Here is a 14571-nt window from a genome sequence, read left to right as displayed (position 1 = left end):
CTTCAGTCATTTGCCCCTTAGGAGGCAGTGAGCGCCACGCAGCAGAGCTGGTCCCGGCAGGCGCAGGGATGGACGGGAGGCTCACCTGGTCTCCAGGCATTTACTGGGAACCTTCCTCTTGCCCCGTGTTTCCACCGGCTCCATTTATGGCAGCACAGCCATGGCTATCCCGGAGTCCATTTAAAATGCTTAGCTTGGCCCTGTTGGGTTGGCTCAGTGGTAGAGCGTCGGCCTGGCGTGTGGGGGACCTGGGTTCGATTCCCGGCCAGGGCACATAGGAGAAGCGCCCATTTGCTTCTCCACCCCCCCCCCCTCCTTCCTCTCTGTCTCTCTCTTCCCCTCCCGCAGCCAAGGCTCCATTGGAGCAAAGATGGCCCGGGCGGTGGGGATGGCTCCTTGGCCTCTGCCCCAGGCGCTAGAGTGGCTCTGGTCGCGGCAGAGTGACCCCCCGGAGGGGCAGAGCATCGCCCCCTGGTGGGCAGAGCGTCGCCCCTGGTGGGCGTGCCGGGTGGATCCCGGTCGGGCGCATGCGGGAGTCTGTCTGTCTCTCCCCATTTCCAGCTTCAGAAAAATACAAAAAAATAAAAATAAAAATAAATAAATAAATAAAATGCTTAGCTTTCGGCCCTGGCCGGGTGGCTCAATGACTAAAGCATCCTCCCAGTATGCTAGAGGTCATGGGTTCAACACCCCCACAGCAGCCAGGGCACGTGCAGAAGCGATCAGTGAGCACACAACTAAATGGAACAACTCAGTGAAATGATGCTTCTCTCTTTCTCCCTCTCTCTCCCTCTCTCTCCCAAATCAATGTAAAAGTCTTAAAAAACTAGAATGTTTATCTTTTTTCTTCTCTCCTTTTGGCCCTGGGGTCCGGAGGGGAGCAGAGCGAGGGGCAAGGCCTTCAAGGTCCTAGCTCGCGCTCTCCCTGTGCGGAGGGATAGCTGCGTCCAGAATGGAGCCGTTTCTCGGCACATCGGTCTATTTTTGCAGTGGAGCTGGCTGCCCCGTGCCAAGGTTCCTTACCACAAATAGAACTTCTGGAAGGGCCTACTGGTTTCCTCCGGGCTTTCAGACACCTCTTCACATTTCATTTGGCTTCCCTTCCTCGGCCTCAAAAGGGAATATTTGGGGCCCCTCCTGTTTTGCTGCGACTACAGGCACCTCTGAGGCTCCCCGGGGGACCCCACAGGGCGGCGCTGAGCCTGGCCGGACTCTCTGGCTCTGGCTTCTGGCGCACCCTATAGTCGCTCCCAGGAAGCTGAGCTGGGAAGCCCGGGGTACATTTGTCCATCCCAAATGTAGGCTCAGCTCTGAATGAGATGCTAAAATAGACAAACCATCGCTGCCCACACCTGGTGTCCTTGTCCCCTCAGACCCACATCCCTTCCAAGAAGTGCCTTTGGCCCTCACCTGTCATTTGACACAGGGTCTGTGAACTCATTATATGAAGGGTCAATGGGCAAATGATATCAACTGAGACACTTAACCTGCTAGGGAACGCTTGGAGTCAGAACCCTCTAGAAGCAATTCCTGCCTGTGAGTTGAACTGACAACAGGTGGGGGAAAATAAGATCACCCCACTAACCTGTCAACCAGGCAGAGCTACCTGCACCTAAGACCGGCTTCGGTTTGTCAGAGTCTGCGGTTAGAAGAAGCAAGGGAAAGCGACTTTTTCAAGGCACTTAAGACAGCTTCAGAAGATTCCAGAACAGTAACAAGCCCAAGTATTCGAAAGACTCCCATATTACACATTGCAACTCCTTCTCTAGGGCAGTGTGGCCTTCAAGAGCTCAAATTTCAGGTCTGCCACATACTGGCTGGGTGAGCTGAAGATGTTTCTAAACTGCTCTAAGCGCTCCTTTCCCTCCCAAGGGAACAGAAGGGATAATAATACGCAGCACTGCACATAATAAACCTCTAAGTCTGCATAACAAGTGTCTGTGAGAGCTAGACCCTTAACATTAGAGAGAGTGACATTTCCCACATGGTTCCAACTATCCAAACTAAAGATACGAACAAGCTGAGAGGTGCCGACTCCTAACACGGACTAGAGACCGATGTGGCCTTGCCCTTGGATTTGCTCCCAGCCGCCCAGCTATGGTGTAAAAACAAGTGTGTGCATTTATTTCTCTTGCAGAGACAGCTTTCCCAGGACCAGTGGCTCCCAGACCTGAGAGGGCACCAGAGCACCTGCAGGACTTGTTTCCAGACTGCTGGCCCCACCCCTGGAGTTTCTGACTCAGTAGGACTGGGGTGAGGCCCAAGAATTTACACTTCTAACAAGTTCTCAGGTGATGCTGCCGCTGCTGGGAACAGGAGTTTCAGAGGCCCGGGTGGCTCGCCCAGGCTCTGGGCATCCCCGGCCTCCTGAGTAAGTGGGTTAGAAGCTCTCTGTGGACACCACTACTCAACAATTTGTAGTCCTTTGGAAGGAGAATACATTGGAAAGTAATCTGGCAACACAGACCGAGAACCTTTAAAATGTTTCAGCTCCCTGGTGCTGTGATCTGCTCTTCTGAGAAGCTGTCCCTTACGAAAGATATGGACACAGCCTTACAGTTGCCTGTGGTACTGAGGTTGCAAGTCCGGGTAGAGCCCTCTAATCCTAGAGCTGCCGATGGGCAGAGTGCAAAGAGGGGAACGTGGGCCCGAACCAGTGCTCCACTCCTGACATCCTCGGGATATGCACGGATGACGACATGCACAGACGAGGGACGCAGAGGGACCCCGCCACCCTGAGGCCCTGGGCACACCTCCCACTGTCATTTGTCTCCCCGTCTTATGGACATGTAACGGTATCAAGTCTTGGTTAGGCACATGCCACTGTAGTCAGACGTCCTGAGGTTTGAACTGCAGCTCTGCCACTGATCTCCAGGGCTGGCGGCTGAACCCACCTGGGGTCTCAGTGTTAGCTTCAAGTGTGAATTAAGAGCGCCTATACTTCAAAAAAATCATGAAGTACTTAGAGTATGCTCCAACGATACCTTTCCTGTTACTATTCCAGAATAAACACAGTAAAGAAGAAAACCTACTTTCAAAAAGTAAGGATTAAATACTGGAGGGCAAGTTTACCTAAAAATGGAAAGTTCTAGAGAGCGGGTGTTTCGTGTTTACCAGGAGACTCTTGCTTTCTCCCCATGTAAGTGGACTAGGGACACGGCAGTGAGCTGGGGAATGACCTCTGTGAGCGCTCCCTGCCTGTGGGTGCCTCCTGTTCCCTCTCCCAGCTCCCAGTGACCCGAGAGGAGGGTGGCAGCCAAGCTCAGACCCGGGCGATCACCAAGTCCAGGCGCTGTGTGCGCCGCCGCACGCTGCCTCTGCTGTGGGGTTTCCCCAGTTCCTGTGCTTAACGGAAACTCTTTCCAGAGTCTACGTGGAGATGAGCAAATGGAAAAGGGAGACAATGAGGGCTCTGAGCCTGCGTGCGTGAGGTGGGTGCTCCCATCACAGCGCCCATCGGCAAGCTAAGGACCTGCTGATTCACACACACTCTGCGGAAGATGAAGTCAACTAGACAATGGAGAATCACGGGGTGTCGTAAAATCCACAGAACACCCAAAGGGCCCTCTATATTTTTCCCACGTGGAGCCAGCCTCCAAAAGTAGGCAAAGCCTGAGCTTCTGAGTCACAGTCATTTGTCAAAGTAACCTGTAGACACAGCGTTCTGAGACACTATTTCATTTGTATCCCGTTCAACCAATGAATAACAACCTGTTGGGGAAGGTTAGCCTTCCTGAGTAAAATGAAGGACTCTGAATTCCCAGATTTCAGGTATTGAAAATAAGACTCTGGGTCAACTGGACTGCAGCGCACAGAGGGGAGATGTGGAAAGAGATTCTATGTTCCTCATCCCGACGGGAACATCTAGGCTCAGAGCAGCTGTGAGGGCAACTGGACCGAGGAGCGCTGATTCCCGCCTGTCCCTGTGCTAGCCCAGGCAAGCGTCGACAGGCTGGGAGCCAGGCTTCCGGCTGGTCTCAGAAACTTGGCAACACATTTCCATACACAAGGTGCCTGAGCTGAGTGTGGATCAGCAGCAAGTCTGCAATCTGCAGACCCAGGCAAGGTCCTTTGGCTTCGAAATTCATGATCTAATAGTTCCCTTAAAAAAAATATCCATGAAGATTCAACTTCCCTTATGAAGAAACATTGTCTGCCTCCCCTCGTCCCAATAAAAAGGCTCTTTTTTTTTTTTTTTTTTGGTGGTAGAGACAGAGAGAGAGTCAGAGAGAGGGACAATTCCTATTGTCTGTCCCCCAGAGAAAGGGACAGACAGACAGGAAGGCAGGAAGGGAGAGAGATGAGAAACATCAATGCTTTGTTGTGGCTCCTTAGCTGTTCGTTGGTTGATTTCTCAAGTGTGCTTTGACGGGGCGGGGAGCGGGGCGACAGCAGACTGAGTGACCCCTTGCTAGAGCCAGGGACCATGGGCTCAAGCTGTGAGCCTTGCTCAAACCAGATGAGCCCGCGTTCAAGCTGGCGACCTCAGGGTCTCGAATCTGGGTCCTCCACATCCCAGTCCAATGCTCTATCCACTGCGCCACCGCCTGGTCAGGCATTGTCCTTTCTTTTTTGATGGAGTTATCTTATCTCAAACATTTCCATTTTAAAAGACGCTCTCAGTTGGTGACATTTTGACCAGGCCAACTGCACAAAAACACTTTCTGAAGTCCAGGTTCACGGCCTGACTAGAAAAAGTAGAAGGCCGGGACAGAAACAGCAAGTGGCTTCAGACAAACTGAACTGCTTTAAGCAGGGACCAGACAACACGGGGGCGCGGGTGGCTGACAACCAGGAGGAACACGAACTGCCTTCAGGTATTCTATTTCCCCTCTTCGACAAAATTGGATGCGTAGATTTACTCCATGAATCATTTGGGGAATAAAATATTTCAACTGAAGTCATGAAACTTAAGTCATGAGATTAAAAAAAAAAAAAAAAAAGGATCCCAAAAGATTACTCTATTTTTAACCCTCGCTCATTTCCCAGGTCAGGAGAGTGACCTGGCCTCAGCAGTAAACAGGGTCACGACATTTTCTTTTCTTCACACGATGAGAAGGGTTGCAAACTCGTCCAAGTGGGAGCCGCGCACATAAAAATGATGAGACCTTCTCTGTGCAACTGTTCCGCAATAGTAATGGCACATTTTAAAAAACACACATGCTTGCCTGACCAGGTGGTGAGCAGTGGATAGAGCGTCGGACTGGGATGCTGAGGACCCAGGTTCGAGATCCAGAGGTCGCCAGCTAGAGCGCAGGCTCATCTGGCTTGAGAAAAAAAAAAAAGCTCAACAGCTTGGACCCAAGGTCGCTGGCTCGAGCAAGGGGTTACTCGGTTTGCTGTGGCCCCACAGTCAAGGCACATATGAGAAAGCAATCAATGAACAACTAAGGTGTCGTAATGCTCAACGAAAAACTAATGATTGATGTTTCTCATCTCTCCATTCCTGTCTGTCCCTGTCTATCCCTCTCTCTGTCTCTGTAAAAAAACAAAAACAAAAAACACACATGCTTGCCTGGCCTGAGGTGGTGCAGTGGATAGAGTGTTGACCTGGAATGCTAAGGTTGCCGGTTTGAAAACCTGGGCTTGCCCCGTCAAGGCACATATGACAAGCAATCGATGAACAACTAAAATGAAGCAACTATGAGTTGATACTTCTTGTTCCCATGCCTTCCTCTCTTCTCTCTGTAAAATCAATAAATACAATCTTATAAACAAACAAATATACACACACAGTAAAGACCCACACTTGTTATTGGGTCAACAGATGATTGCACTAGACACCAAAGCAATCCAATAGGAAAGGTGTTCCCCACAAATGCTGTTGGAATAACTGGTTATTCACATGGAATGAAGGGATCTCAACTCCTGTTCTCACATCACACACACAAATTAATTCAAGATGGACCGTAGACTTAAATATAAGTGCCAGAACTATGAAGCTTCCAGAAAAACATAAAAGAGTATGTTTACAACTTGGGGGGTTTCTTAGAAAGGACAGAAGAAAAAATTGACCACAATGACTTCATTAAAATTAAAAACTTCTGCCCAGAAGATCCTGTTAAGAAAATAAACAAGTTGCTGGGAGAGTGGATCATGAATATTCTCACCACAAAAAGGCAATGGTGATATGTGACGTGATGGTGGTGTTGACTCGCGCTGGGGTGGTGACCCTTCAGTGATGCACAGGCATATCAAGTCATCATGTTGTCCTCCTTAAACTTACGCAATGTTGTATGTCAGTTGTATCTCAGTAAGGCTAGAAGGAAAAAAAGAGAAGAGAAGCAAAAAGAAGAGAAGAGAAGAGAAGAGAGAAGAGAGAAGAGAAGGAAAGGAAAGGAAAGGAAAGGAAAGGAAAGGAAAGGAAAGGAAAGGAAAGGAAAGGAAAGGAAAGGAAAAGAAAAGAAAGGAAAGGAAGGGAGGAAGGAAGAAAGAAAAGAAAAGAAAGAAAAGAAAAGAAAAGAAAAGAAAAGAAAAGAAAAGAAAAGAAAAAAAAAAAAGAAAAAGAAAAAGAAAAAGAAAAAGAAAAAGAAAAGGAAAGGAAACATGCCAGCTACAGACCGGGACTAAAATTTTCAAAACTATGACAAAGGACTGATGCCCAGCATATATAATCAATGCCAACAACTTAGTAACAGAGACACAACCCAATAAAATATAGACAAGTGAACCGAACAGATTCTTCACAGAGGATTACATACAAATGGCCAATGAGTACATCATTAGTCATCAGAGAACTGCGAAGGGAAACTGCAATGAGATACACTCGACACCCACCGGGAGAGCCGGACCACACCGAACGTTGCCAAGGCTGGGAACTACTGGAACTCTCATACATTGCTGACAGGAGTATAAAATGATACAACCACTTTAGAAAAAGCTCTGGAAGTTTCTTATAAAACTAAACATATATCTATCCTATCATCCAGCAATTCCACTCCTTGGTAGTTACTCTCCGCAATGAAAGCTTTTGTTCTCAAAAGACTTACACTAGAATGTTCACAGCAGTTTTGTTCATAATAGTCCCAAACTGGAAAGAGCCCAGGTGCCCATCCATTGGAGAATGAATAAACAAATGATGGCAGGTTCACACTTGGCAATAAAAAGAAACTACCGATACATACGACGACATACACGAACCTCAAAAACATCATGTTGAGTGCAGGAAACCTCACACCAGAGTGATTTTATTTTCATAAAGTCTTAGAAAGATTAAACTAATCAATGATATAAAAAAAACATTCCGACTGGTGGTTGCCTCTGGGGGTGGGTGGGGACTAGGGGTTGACCGGGTAAAAGTCTTTGGGAATATTCTGGGGTGACGGTAACGTTCTCTATCTTGACAGTATGAAAACGAATAATGGAAGCTTCATTCAAAATGGAGGCAGAGCCGTGAAGGGAGAGCTCTCACCACCACCACTCGTTGCAGCCTGTACAGTTCAACAGAAGATGTCCTCTCCGCCTGGAAACAGCGAGCTGCTCTTGCCTGCGGCCAGTGAGAGGCCGTCATCACTTCCACGTCTCACTTTCCTCCAATAAACTTTGCTCAGAACAACCCCTCCCAAATTCCCCCTTTCCTTTATAAAAGAATACTCCTTTGTTCTCCAGAATTCGATATAATTCACTTGTCCCGAATTGCAATTCCTCCGCTATTCCCGAATAAACTCATTTCCTGCTCGATAACCTTTGTTGTTGAATTTTTAAGGCTAATGGCACACATGAAGATTTGAGTGTTTCACTACAGATTTTATCCCCACTGGCCCCCAAATAGAAACAAATATTAAACTCTGACTGACGACAAGCATGCCGAAGTATTTGGGAGGGGGAGTACAGTGTTGTTTGCAACTAAGAAATGATAAATTCCTGGGTGGATAGAGGGATGGCCAGATGGTTATGTAATAAAACAAAAACAGCATTCCAAGTAGCGAGTAAATGAGTGTTCAATAAACAATTCTTTTAACTTCTCTGTATGTTTGAAAATTTTCATAATAAAGTGTCGGGGAGAAAATAGACAAACACAAAGCTGTAAAAATGGACAGAGCCGCAGTGCTGTCTCCACCACACACCCAAAATCAAAGAACTAGGAAACTCTTTGCAGGGAAATCCTGGGGCCCCACTCCCAGGACTGCCTCCAGATTCGGCCAGTCTTCCAGAAACCCCCGCACCACGGCCCCATCGTAATAATATGACCCTGGGGTTTTATGTCCAAAAGAGACATGGAGAAAGCCTAGCAGGTGTGTAGGGAGGGAGTCAAGGGCCAACTCAGTTCACCTGCTTAAGTCATTTGGTATATTTGGGAACGCAGAGGCCAGGGCGTGTGTGAGGGCTCCACTGGGTATTTAATTCTAAGCCAAACTCCGTGTGACTACGCGTCTGTTGGCTCCAGTCGACAGAAACAGACACGATCAAGGTTCCAGATCAGAAGTGTAATCTTCAAACATTCCCACAATGTACCGTGCACTATGATGGGCATTTTACAGCATCTCATTTAATTCCCGCAGCCACCCTGAGGTGGGTTTCTCATCCTACTTTTGTGATTGAGCAAACTGAGGCTCAGAGGGGATAAATTATGTGACCAGAAACACAGAGCTGGTGCTGACACTGACTCTCAGGAGGTCCTCTGTAGAAGGCACTCCTCACCAAGCCCCTCTCTGGACTAGGACTGAACAGGTACAAGTGTGTTCGCAAGGCTGCTGAGCAGGAAGCGCTCGGCTCCAGGGGACAATGAAGAATTTCAGTACGAGAGCAACAGGCCGATGTCTCCCCCACTGAGACCGGGGCTGTCTGACCACCATTCGATCCACGTTTCCTGGCAAGCCGCCTTATTAGGCCACTGTACTTCTTTCTCATCGTGTACGTCAATCAGTCTTTAGTAGGTTTTCCTCTTCTTCACTAGTTAAAAAGTGTCTGCACTACCTGCTTTCCCTGCAAGTTTCAATGACGTAGCAGGGTCCAGCAGTGCCCTCGAAGTCCCCTGCCTTGATAGCTCCCTTTACTCCACTGACCCTTCCCACTTCCCACTGAGCTGTGAGCAGCGGCGGCTTAGAAGGGGAGCCACATTTGGGTCTGTAACCTTGCGGCAACCGAACTTCTGCGGAAGGGAGTAGACTTGGAATGGAAACGGGAAATACAAAGAGGAAAGAGGTTCTTAACTGGGGAAAGTGTCTTACAAATCTGAGTCTGCAGAACACCAGTTTCCAGAGTCCCGGCAGAGCTGGGAGGGCTCAGGCTCCCCCACCATGAGAGGATGCAGACTCTCCCACACAGCCCCCCACCAGCCCCGGATCTGCTCACTGAGGCAGGCCAGGTGCGAGAGATCAAACAAGCTCTGGTTACTTACGAGAGCTTTTTAGGGGGATCTTTAGAGAGAAATGATACCTATGTCAAGATTGAATATGTCATTCACTTCTTTAAAAAAAAGGGAAAAACCAGAATCCTATGAAAATGTCTTTAATTTTCACCTTTTGTAAATACATTTTTTCATTTTTATTTCCATGATACAAAAATGTTATATCTCTAACAAGGATCTATATGAAGCAACTCCACTGAAGTAGATCCACGAAATTCTGTCGCTGTCGTGATCTGCTTCAACAGAGAGGGCTGGCACACTGAGCTCTGTTATATCACACACGCTCACACGTGTACACACACATGCCACCTTACTCCCAGACAGCCACCCAGGGGCAACAAGCACGCTGACACTGACGAGTGAACACAGCACTACACATGAAAACAGAAATTAACATTTTTACTTGTCCCAGCACAAGAAACTCACATCTTAGGAAAAATAACTAAATAAATATGCCCCAAGGCCAAGGCATATGGTAAGCTCCTTTACCAGTAGAGATTTTCCTACTGGAAAAGTAAGCTTGAAAGCTTCATATTTTCAGGCAGCTAAGGTGGGAAGCAGACAGACAGAACCGCTTTCTCCACTAGGAGACAGTAACCACATGCTACAGCCGCCCCATCATCTGAGACGAGATGACAAACCCTCTTGCGGCAGAAAGGAGTTCGACCCCACGCTCACGATCCCAACACCCAAGAACGTCAGCTCTTTCTGCATATTTCACAGCCCGCATCCCTCATCAGGCGGACTCTTAAACACACTAATTCATGACAGGAAAGGTTTCACGTGAGCAACAAACAACTGCTTAACAATGTACACCTCACGATAGCCTACAACCGTGCTGAGTGTCAGCAGACAGTTTATATTAAAAAGGAAAAAAACACAGCAACAAAAATAAAAGCCGAGTTTTTTTCAGGAGATACACTGGTTTTCAACCCCTCCCCCATACCACATTTAGTAAACACAGTATGGCTTCCGAACGTGCAGGCTGGCTCTTCCTCAGCAACAGCACCCACGATTTGCTTCACTTGCGTCTTGGTTACCACGTGTCAGGAACTTCGAAGAGCTTGGCAGGGCCTTCCGAGATGCTCCCTGATGGGAAAGGACAAGACAAGATGAACAAGGAGAGGGCAGCGCCACAGGAGCACAGAACGCCTAGCCCAGGGCAAGGCAGCTGCACAGCCACTATGGGTAAAAGGCCACAGGTCTATGGAGAGCAGTGGCCAGCAAACCAAGGGACACCACGGACATATCACTTTAGGGTGAATGAGGGGCCTCCCTCCCCACTCGGCTCCCTCTGTTTATTTTACAGTTCACACACAGACGCTTACAACACCTCCTGGTAGCATTCACACCGTATTCTTGTATTCTTTGCTAGCCACCATGGTGGGCACTTAGTTCATCTCCTCTTCAGAAAAGCCCCACACAATGGTATAAATATCCCCACTTCACAGATGCAAAAAGAGGTTCAGAGAGGCTAGGTGGGTGGCTAAGATGGAGTTTGGCTCCTTCCCCAGCACCAAGAGCCCCCCACAGTCCCAGAAGGCTGGTTTTCCGTGATCTGTGGGGTATGGGCCTTAAGATGAGAGACCTCAGGCTCTGGTGGCTACAGAGTGAAGGGAAGCCAACCAATGAGGATGCAGAGATCCCAAAAAGGGCAAAAGAAGCTTGTTGCTTTTTCCAATCTCGGCAACATTGGCTAAGGTCTTCTTGGACTGAAGGGACCCCTTCCATTACAAACAGCTTCACCCCAAGTTAGAAGCCCTTCTTTTCCATCCACGCCACTTTCTGCAACAGCACGAACATGTCAGGGCTCGGAGCACCAATGTCCAGAGCTGAGCGAAGGGGAACGCCGTCAGGAAAAGGCGTGTTCACCACGGAAAGTGAGCAACGCAGACACTCCGGCCTCACTGGAGTCATGCCTTTTTTAGCCATAACTGAAGGGCTGGCAGGGAAAATGGGCAGGCCAACGCCAGCTGCTAACACTCCAAGATTTCAAAAGGGAGGAGGTCTCTGATGATGCCTAAAATGGAGAGTAACTCTTAAAAAGAGATGGTGTTCAGGGTCCCACAAAGTAGGAAATCACTCAGCTGAGACTGGCTACTGTCACTGACAGGAATGCCTAAGGGTAACGAGATCTAAATATGGGACTTTCAGCTAAAACGAGGAGTCCCACTTCTGATCACGAGGGAGCCAGAATCCAGGGAGACTGGATGAGCAGACCAGGAGAGGGGTACTCTGCAGTCTGCACCACTGTGTTGAACATGCAAGTCCTGGGACTCAATAAAGACTGCAAGACTTCCCCTGAGAAGTGAAGATGGGCTGGAGATGATCCACGTGAAAAAGATTCACACGATCCTGTTATAAAAGGAATAAAGACTAAAAAACAAAAGAAAATAAACACACTCCCCTCCACAGAACAATTAAATAGTGCAGATGGCCCATGACAAGACCTAACTCACTCGCCTGGCCTTCCTGCTGACACACTCAAAGAGGACCTATTGGAAGGGAGGAAGAGAAACATCAATAAGGGCATTTTTATAATTCCCATATCAAAGAAATAGCAGCCAATTAGCTATTATAAAGGTAAAGGCCACAATGCCAAATGTAGGGAACTAAAATAAATTAAAACTAGCCAAGAGGGGAGAAAAGAGAAATGGCTAAAGAAACTGCACTGTCATACTTTTAATAGCACCTGCCATTACTCGGACATATTGCTGTTTATTCATCCATCTTTCCAGCTGGCATTTAGACGGATTCTGCCATGAGCTGGATGGGAACATGTGTGAGTATGTGGCACAGCACTGCATACACAGGACCGTCTGACCCAGCAACTCCACTCTCTGGTATGCACCCAGAAGAAATGGAAACGTAGTTCCTTCAAAAACATGTACCTAAATGTTCACAGCAGCTTGGTTCTTAGTAGCTACAGAAACTGGTAGCAATCTATATGCCAACTGGAAGTATGGGTAAATAAACAGCAGTATTTCCATAGAGCAGAATACCATTCAGCATCAGGAAGGAAGGGACCGTGAACACACACAACCACATGAATGAATCTCAGTTGCATTATGCTAAATGAAAGACTTAAAGTTGACCTACTGTATGATTTCATTCATGATATTCTGAAAAGGGCCATATTAGAGTTATAGAAAGCATATCAGTGCTGGCCAGGATCTAGGGGTAGGGACTGACTACAAAGGGGCATGAAGAAATCTTCTGGAATGATAGAACTGGTCTGTATCTTGATTACAGTGATTGTTAAATGAATGTACACATTTGTCAAAACTCATCAAACTGTACACATAAAAGTGATGATTTCTATTGTACATAAATTATATCTTAACAAAGCTGTCCTGCAAAAGATATTAGAAATGTTGTGTAAAAAAATCCAATAAAATTTTAATATAAAATATGCTGATAATTAAAATTATTTGGTCAAGAGTTTATTTTTTAATGGAAAACAAAACAAAATAGGACACTAAACTGCACAGAGTATGTGCTAACAATGCACAGAAGTGACAGGAGGAATAAAATGCATAAACTGGGTGTCAGGTGACTTCCTATTTTTCTTCACTTGACAGATTTTTATAGTGAGCACATTATTTTTATTAACCAAAAACAAAAAACCAAAAAGCGGTCACTACAATAAGTGATTTTTTCTGCTTATTTACCTTTCAACTAACTAGGGACTCTGAAGAGGCAAGATGGAGGGACTCTGGGAGGCAAGACATCTCTTGCCTCAGGTGAATCCAAAACACAATCTAAAAACTACAGAAGACACTGGAAATAGGCCACCGTAGACTTTTCTATGGAGTGCAATTGTGTATTCAGAAAGATCCTGTGGGGTGCCATAGAAAGTTTTAAACTAGAAAATGCTCCAAAGGGCCTGGTAACGGGGTGGCTTCCCACACCCAACGGGCAGGCATCTGCCCCTGGACGGTGTACAGGGCCCCCGAGGGTTGCCAGGGGGAACAGGGAGGTCACAGAAATGCACTGAGCAAACTGCCCCACGGCATCGTGCTGCACACACCTCATTTCCCACATCTAGGCTGGAAACCAGTTTAATTGAGTAATTAAACAGCTCCTTGGGAGGTCGCTGGACTTTCCTAGTCTGATTGCTAAGGAGACCAACACCAGCAAATGCAGATCTTGGTTTTGACTAAGGAAACCTGTAATAACAGGAGGAGACAGCTGCTCTCAGTAGATTCTGAATTTTTATATGGTGACCCTAAGGGTTTGAGCTTGAAAAGTTCAGCAGATTGGTCAAGACTCCAATAAACTTCACGGGTCTTGGCAAACATTTAAAGGTCTAATGTGTTTTAAATGCAAGGGGCAGAAAGACTTGGAGCACCGTCTTTATTATATGACAAAACAGTCAATAGGAACAATGTCTCCTGGCATTCCTCCGTGGCAGCTGTCTGACAGGGAGCTGACGGAAGCTCCGGCTACTGCCTGCCCATCAGTATTCTGAGAGTGGCCAGTCTGCTCAGTGTCAGGCCACTCCTGTTGGCCCGGCAGGCCAGGCTGGGGTTTCTCCAGGCCCTGGGTACACAATTCACTTAGTCAGCAAGAACGAGTGTGCTGTGGAAGCCCACCCACTAAACACTGCCTGGGGGACATTTCCCACAGATAGCTCATTCCAGCGTAAATGGCAATACAGAACTGTTTTCCTCTATGTACTGACTGAGAATTCCTCAGAGGAAAGGAGATGGCACTACCAATCTACATTCCTAACAATAAATATAAAAGAAGGAGACTTACCATTATACATTCGCTTCCCAAAAATAGAATAGAAACAACAAAGCCTAAGAGAAAAATACTTACTAAGCACATAATATGGACATGAAATAGAAACTCCAAAGAGGAGTGGGTGCTTGGATTTTTATGACTTCATCATTTGAAACTCCAGGTTGGTAACTGTTTCTGATCCAGACAGCTGCCAGAAATACTCACCTTTGTACATCAAGAACCCTTTGCTTCCTCTAATTTCACACTGCAGAGTGGCGCAATGTGTGCTTCCGATCAGACGGTAGCCCCCCACCCCCCGCTATAATTGACGTTGCCAGTTACAACTCTTTGAGCCTTGGTTTCCTACAGAAATTAAATGTATATACCTTATCATGTTTTTATAAGGACTAAACAAGGTAACAAAGGACATTCCCAGTATAATTCCTGGTATAGTATTTAAACATAAAAGGTCATTTGGGTCATTTGGTTAGCTA

At 47.0% G+C, this 14571-nt stretch overlaps 1 protein-coding gene across 1 annotated transcript in view; it reads right to left on the bottom strand.

Annotated features, from left to right (window-relative positions):
• Positions 1–9434: 9434 nt before the first annotated feature.
• The window catches only part of PARN (poly(A)-specific ribonuclease), a 166664-nt gene continuing 161527 nt past the window's right edge, over positions 9435–14571 (bottom strand). The window contains exon 24 of the mRNA XM_066382573.1: positions 9435–10438. Coding sequence (XP_066238670.1) covers positions 10386–10438 — 53 coding nt within the window. The 3' untranslated portion in view covers positions 9435–10385. The remainder of the gene's footprint in view (positions 10439–14571) is intronic.

This window comes from Saccopteryx leptura, chromosome 4 (genome assembly GCF_036850995.1).
Source record: "Saccopteryx leptura isolate mSacLep1 chromosome 4, mSacLep1_pri_phased_curated, whole genome shotgun sequence".
Taxonomy (NCBI): Eukaryota; Metazoa; Chordata; class Mammalia; order Chiroptera; family Emballonuridae; genus Saccopteryx; species Saccopteryx leptura.
This window is presented reverse-complemented; position numbering and strand designations above follow the sequence as displayed.